At 45.7% G+C, this 7,367-nt stretch overlaps 1 protein-coding gene across 1 annotated transcript in view; it reads left to right on the forward strand.

Annotated features, from left to right (window-relative positions):
- Window positions 1-7,367, forward strand: part of LOC112073814 (pituitary adenylate cyclase-activating polypeptide type I receptor-like) — a 78,841-nt gene that overhangs the window by 39,467 nt on the left and 32,007 nt on the right. Inside the window, exon 7 of the mRNA XM_024141052.2 lies at window positions 1,439-1,536. Coding sequence (XP_023996820.2) covers window positions 1,439-1,536 — 98 coding nt within the window. The remainder of the gene's footprint in view (window positions 1-1,438; window positions 1,537-7,367) is intronic.

Below are 7,367 nucleotides of genomic sequence, written 5' to 3' on the forward strand. Positions count from 1 at the left end.
GAACCTAACTTCTAAACCAGACATGTAAGAAACTAGAACCTTGTCTCTAGAACCTAGAAAACTAGACAGGTAAGAACCTAGAACCAGACAGGTAGGAACTAGAACCTAACCTCTAGAACCTAGACGGATAAGAACCTAGAACCAACCTCTAGAACTAGACAGGTAAAACTAGAACCTTACCTCTAGAAACCAGACAGGTAAGAAACCTAGAACCTAACTTCTCGAACTAGACAGGTAACAACCTAGAACCTAAACTTCTAGAACCAGACAGGTAACAACCTAGAACCTCTAAAACCTAGTATATAGAACCTAGAACATGACCTTCTTTCACAATTATACTTCCGTTGAACACTGCAAACAGTAGAACCATGTGATATTCTGTCTCTCTTCCAGGACATGTACTATGTTCCATAACAGTGTCTCTCTGTCTCTTCCAGGACATGTACTATAACAGGTCTCTCTGTCTCTTCCAGCACATTACTATAAACAGTGTCTCTCTGTCTCTTCCAGGACATGTTCTATAACAGTGTCTCTCTTGTCTCTTCCAGGCATGTACTATAACAGTGTCTCTCTGTCTCTTCCAGGACATATACTATGTACTATAAAGTGTCTCTCTGACTCTTCCAGGACATGTACTAATAACAGTTGTTCCTCTGTCTTTCCAGACATGCACTATGTTCTATAACAGTGTCTTCTCTGTCCTCCAGGTTACCATGGGTCTCCCACATGTACTATGTCTATAACAGTGTCTCTCTGTCTCTTCCAGGACATATACTATGTTCTACTAACAGTGTCTCTCTGTCTCTTCAGGACATGTACTATAACAGTGTCTCTCTGTCTCTTCCAGACATGCACTATAACAGTGTTCTCTGTTCTTCGACATGTACTATAACAGTGTCTCTCTGTCTCTTCAGGACATGTTCATTAACAGTGTCTCTTGTCTCTTCCAGGACACATGTTCTATAACAGTGTCTCTCTGTCTCTTCCAGACATGTTCTATAACAGTGTCTCTCTGTCTCTTCCAGGACATGTACTATGTTCTATAACAGTGTCTCTCTGTCTCTTCCAGGACATGTACTATGTTCTATAACAGTGTCTCTCTGTCTCTTCCAGGACATGTACTTATAACAGTGTCTCTCTGCCTCTTCCAGGACATGTACTATGTTAATAACAGTGTCTCTCTGTCTCTTCCAGGACATGTACTATGTCATAACAGTGTCTCTCTGTCCTTTCCAGGACATGTACTATCAGTGTTCTCTGTCTCTTCCAGGACATGTACTATAAAAGTGTCTCTCTGTCTCTTCCAGGACATGTACTATGTTCTATAACAGTGTCTCTCTGTCTCTTCCAGGACATGTACTATGTTCCTATCCTATAACAGTGTCTCTCTGTCTCTTCCAGGACATGTTCTATAACAGTGTCTCTCTGTCTCTTCCAGGACATGCACTATGCATCTGTGAAAGCTCTGTACACAGTAGGATACAGCAGCTCGCTGGTCTCTCTCACCACCGCCATGACTATACTCTGCCGGTTCAGGTTAGATCTATTTTACAGCAGCTCTCTGGTCTCTCTCACCACCGCCATGACTATACTCTGCAGGTTCAGGTTAGATCTATTTTACAGCAGCTCTCTGGTCTCTCTCACCACCTCCATGACTACGGTCACTAGGGGCAACGGTTAGCACTATTACCATCAAGTAGGCGTGTGGCTTGCTAGGGTGTTTTGGACAGGGATGGCGTATTTAAAAAAAATTTGCCTTTCCCAAACTATTTAACGTAAACACTCGGAATGAATTCCTAAACTTACCTGTCAAGTTGTTGGTGTTTTTACTTTTTATTTGGCATTTTTTATGATTATACAGAACAGCTGGAGGACAGAACACACAGATCCCCTACCAAATCAACCCCCCCCCCAACCTCCCTCATGCTCTAACAGAACACACAGATCCCCTACCAAATCAAGAGATTTATCGAGATTTACTCATTCAATTTTCTGCTTATCGAGTTGAAAGAAGATCAAACTCTGTCTGAAGTGTCAAACTGTTCTTTTAGTAAATCTGCGGATGAAGAGTGTGAATATGCCATATCCAAATCACAGATGTTATTTGTAAGTTCCCATTTAGATAAGCCTTCAATGATTCCCATACTGTGGTAGGAGACATTCCAGGGGGTTGATTAAGCTCAAGAAACAGCTGAATTTGAGATGATATAAAAGCAACAAAGGTTTCTTTTGATAGCAGTAGTGAGTTCAGGGGGATACCTAGTCAGTTGTACGACTGCATGCATTCAACTGGGATTCGATCCAGCAACCTTGCGGTTACTCGCCCAATGCTCTAGCCACTAGGCTACCTGCTTCCCTTTAAGGCACCAAGGGGGATAATTAGCCTGTGTATTTGGTATAAGTAGTTTCATAGTAAGAGGAGAATGATTACGAAATGACTATAGCTTGGTAATCACACTCCGTGATAAGTGGCAGAAATCTATTGTCTAGGAAAAAGTAGTCTACGTGAGAAGGTCTTATGCGAACGGTATGTTTTTACTAATTAAAATGGCTTCTCATGTTTTAGAATGAAAATTGGAATGATTTGATTGACCTGTCCACTTTCCTTTTAAACGATAATGGTCAAAAGTGCGGAGATGTGTCTCCTGAAGAAAGACGAGATCTACTTTAAGGTGATTTAAATGATAAAGAACCCGTTACCTTTCACTGCATGATTTAAAGATGTAAAATTGCAGCTAGCAAAAGTGACCGAGCAACCAGCTGTCCCTCTCATGATATCAGGCCTAGCCATGTAAAGTATCCAGCTGTCCCTCTCATGATATCAGGCCTAGCCATGTAAAGTCAACCAGCTGTCCCTCTCATGATATCAGGCCTAGCCATGTAAAGTCAACCAGCTGTCCCGCTGTCGCCTCAATGATATCCGGCCTAGGCCATGTAAAGTTCAACCGCTGTCCTCATGATATCAGCTAGCCATGTAAAGTCAACCAGCTGTCCCTCATGATATCAGGCCTAGCCATGTTAAAAGTCAACCAGTTGTCCCTCTATGATATCAGGCTAGCCATGTAAAGTCAACCAGCTGTCCCTCATGATTATCAGGCCTAGCCATGTAAATTATCCAGCTGTCCCCTCTCATGATATCAGGCCTAGCCATGTAAAGTCAACCACGCCTGTCCTCTCAATGATATCAGGCCTAGCCATGTAAAGTCAACCCAGCTGTCCCTCTCATGATATCATGCCTAGCCATGTAAATAATCCAGCTGTCCCTCATGATATCAGGCCTAGCCATGTAAAGTATCCAGCTGTCCTCATGATATCAGGCCTAGCCATGTAAAAGTATCCAGCTTGTCCCTCTCAATGATATCAGGCCTAGCCATGTAAAGTCAACAGCTGTCCCTCTCATGATATCAGGCCTAGCCATGTAAAGTCAACCAGCTCGTACCTCTCATGATATCAGGCCTAGCCATGTAAAGTCAACCAGCTGTCCTCATGATATCAGGCCTAGCCATGTAAAGTATCCAGCTGTCCCTCTCAGTGATATCAGGCCTAGCTATGTAAAGTCCAACCAGCTGTCCCTCTCATGATATCAGGCCTAGCCATGTAAAATCAACCAGCTGTCCCTCTCATGATATCAGGCCTAGCCCTGTCAAGTCACCCAGCTGTCCCTCATGATATCAGGCCTAGCCATGTAAAGTCAACCAGCTGTCCCTCTCATGATATCGCCTAGCCATGTAAAGTCAATCCAGCTGTCCCTCTCATGATATCAGGCCTAGCCATGTATGTCAACTAGCTGTCCCTCATGATATCAGGCCTAGCCATTAAAGTATCCAGCTGTCCTCTCATGATATCAGGCCTAGCCATGTAAAGTATCCAGCTGTCCCTCCTCATGATATCAGGCCAGCCATGTAAAGTCAACCAGCTGTCCCTCCTGATATCAGGCCTAGCCATGTAAAGTCAACCAGCGGTCGCCTCATGATATCAGGCCTAGCCATGTAAAGTCAACCACGCTGTCCCTCTCATAATATCCAGGCCCTAGCCATGTCAAGTATCCAGCTGTCCCTCATGATCATCAGGCCTAGCCATGTAAAGTAGTCCAGCTGTCCCTCTCATAATATCAGGCCTAGCCATGTAAGTCAACCAGCATGTCCCTCTCATGATATCAGGCCTAGCCATGTAAAGTCAACCAGCTGTCCCTCATGATATCAGGCTAGCCATGTCAAGTCAACCAGCTGTCCCTCTCATGATATCAGGCCTAGCCATGTAAAGTCAACCAGCTGTCCCTCATGATATCAGGCCTAGCCATGTAAAGTCAACCAGCTGTCATTCTATGATATCAGCTAGCCATGTAAAGTATCCAGCTGTCCCTCATGATATCAGGCCTAGCCATGTAAAGTCAACCAGCTGTCCCTCTCATGATATCAGGCCTAGCCATGTAAGTCAACCAGATGTCCCTCATGATATCAGGCCTAGCCATGTAAAGTCAACCAGCTGTCCCTCGCATATCAGGCCTAGCCATGTAAAGTCAACCAGCTGTCCCTCATGATATCAGGCCTAGCCATGTAAAGTCAACCAGCTGTCCCCCTCATGATATCAGGCCTAAACATGTAAAGTCAACCAGCTGTCCCTCATGATTCAAGACTAGCCATGTAAGGTCAACAGATGTCCTCATTATATCAGGCCTAGCCATGTAAAGTCAACCAGCTGTCCCTATCATGATATCAGGCCTAGCCATGTAAAGCCAACCAAGCTGTCCCTCATGATATCAGGCCTAGCCATGTAAAGTACCAGCTGTCCCTCTCATGATATCAGGTCTAGTCATGTAAAGTCAACCAGCTGTCCCTCTCATGATATCAGGCCTAGCCATGTCAAGTCAACCAGCTGTCCTCTCATGATATCAGGCCTAGCCATGTAAAGTCAACCAGCTGTCCCTCTCATGATATCAGGCCTAGCCATGTCAGTCAACAGTAGCTGTCCCTCTCATGATATCAGCCTAGCCATGTCAAGTCAACCAGCTGTCCCTCTCATGATATCAGGCCTAGCCATGTAAAGTCAACCAGCTTTCCCTCATGATATCAGGCCTAGCCATGTAAAGTCAACCAGCTGTCCCTCTCATGATATCAGGCCTAGCCATGTAAAGTATCAGCTGTCCCTCATGATATCAGGCCTAGCCATGTAAAGTCAACCAGCTGTCCCTCTCATGATATCAGGCCTAGCCATGTAAAGTCAACCAGCTGTCCCTCATGATATCAGCCTAGTCATGTAAAGGCAACCAGCTGTCCCTCTCATGATATCAGGCCTAGCCATGTAAAGTCGACCAGCTGTCCCTCTCATGATATCAGGCTAGCCATGTAAAGTCAACCAGCTGTCCCTCTCATGATATCAGGCCTAGCCATGTAAAGTCAACCAGCTGTCCCTCTCATGATATCAGGCCTAGCCATGTAAAGGCAACCAGCTGTCCCTCTCATGATATTAGGCCTAGCCATGTAAAGTCAACCAGCTGTCCCTCTCATGATATCAGAGCCTAGCCATGTAAAGTCAACCAGCTGTCCCTCTCATGATATTAGGCCTAGCCATGTAAAGTCAACCAGCTGTCCCTCTCATGATATCAGGCCTAGCCATGTAAAGTCAACCAGCGTCCCTCATGATATCAGGCCTAGCCATGTAAAGTAACCAGCTGTCCCTCTCATGATATCAGGCCTAGCCATGTAAGTCATCCAGCTGTCCCTCTCTGATATCAGGCCTAGCCATGTAAAGTCAACCAGCTGTCCCTCTCATGATATCAGGCCTAGCCATGTAAAGTATCCAGCTGTCCCTCATGATATAGGCCTAGCCATGTAAAGTCAACCAGCTGTCCCTCATGATATCAGGCCTAGCCATGGAAAGTCAACCAGCTGTCCCTCTGATATCAGGCCTAGCCATGTAAAGTCAACCAGCTGTCCCTCGTGATATCAGGCCTAGCCATGTAAAGTCAACCAGCTGTCCCTCTCATGATTCAGGCCTAGCCATGTCAAGTATCCAGCTGTCCCTCATGATATCAGGCCTGCCATGTCAAGTATCCAGCTGTCCCTCTCATGATATCAGGCCTAGCCATGTAAAGTATCCAGCTGTCCCTCATGATATCAGGCTAGCCATGTAAAGTCAACCAGCTGTCCCTCATGATATCAGACCTAGCCATGTAAAGTCAACCAGCTGTCCCTCATGATATCAGGCTAGCCATGTAAAGTATCCAGCTGTCCCTCTATGATATCAGGCCTAGCCATGTAAAGTCAACCAGCTGTCCCTCTTCATGATATCAGGCCTAGCCATGTAAAGTCAACCAGCTGTCCCTCTCATGATATCAGTAGCCATGTAAGTCATCAGCTGTCCCTCTCATGATATCAGGTCAGCCATGTAAAGTCAACCAGCTGTCCCTCTCATGATATCAGGCCTAGCCATGTAAAGTTCCAGCTGTCCCTCATGTATTAGGCCTAGCCATGTAAAGTCAACCAGCTGTCCCTCGTTGATAGCAGGCCTAGCCATGTCAAGTATCCAGCTGTCCCTCATGATATCAGGCCTAGCATGTAAAGTCAACCAGCTGTCCCTCGTGATATCAGGCCTAGCCATGTAAAGTCAACCAGCTGTCCCTCTCATGATATCAGGCCTAGCCATGTCAAGTATCCAGCTGTCCCTCATGATATCAGGCCTAGCCATGTCAAGTATCCAGCTGTCCCTCTCATGATATCAGGCCTAGCCATGTAAAGTATCCAGTGTCCCTCATGATATCAGGCCTAGCCATGTAAAGTCAACCAGCTGTCCCTCATGATATCAGACCTAGCCATGTAAAGTCAACCAGCTGTCCTCATGATATCAGGCCTAGCCATGTAAAGTATCCAGCTGTCCCTCTATGATATCAGGCCTAGCCATGTAAAGTCAACCAGCTGTCCCTCTCATGATATCAGGCCTAGCCATGTAAAGTCAACCAGCTGTCCCTCTCCATGATATCAGGCCTAGCCATGTAAAGTCCATCAGCTGTCCCTCTCATGATATCAGGTCAAGCCATGTAAAGTCAACCAGCTGTCCCTCTCATGATATCAGGCCTAGCCATGTAAAGTATCCAGCTGTCTCTTGATATTAGGCCTTTCATGTAAAGTCAACCAGCTGTCCCTCATGATATCAGGCCTAGCCATGTAAAGTCAACCAGCTGTCCCTCGTGATATCAGGCTTAGCCATGTCAAGTATCCCTGTGTCCCTCATGATATCAGGCCTAGCTATGTAAAGTCAACCAGCTGTCCCTCGTGATATCAGGCCTAGCCATGTAAAAGTCAACCAGCTGTCCCTCTCATGATATCAGGCCTAGCCATGTCAAGTATCCAGCGTCCCTCATGATACTC

This window comes from Salvelinus sp. IW2-2015, unplaced genomic scaffold (assembly GCF_002910315.2).
Source record: "Salvelinus sp. IW2-2015 unplaced genomic scaffold, ASM291031v2 Un_scaffold2379, whole genome shotgun sequence".
Lineage (NCBI taxonomy): Eukaryota > Metazoa > Chordata > Actinopteri > Salmoniformes > Salmonidae > Salvelinus > Salvelinus sp. IW2-2015.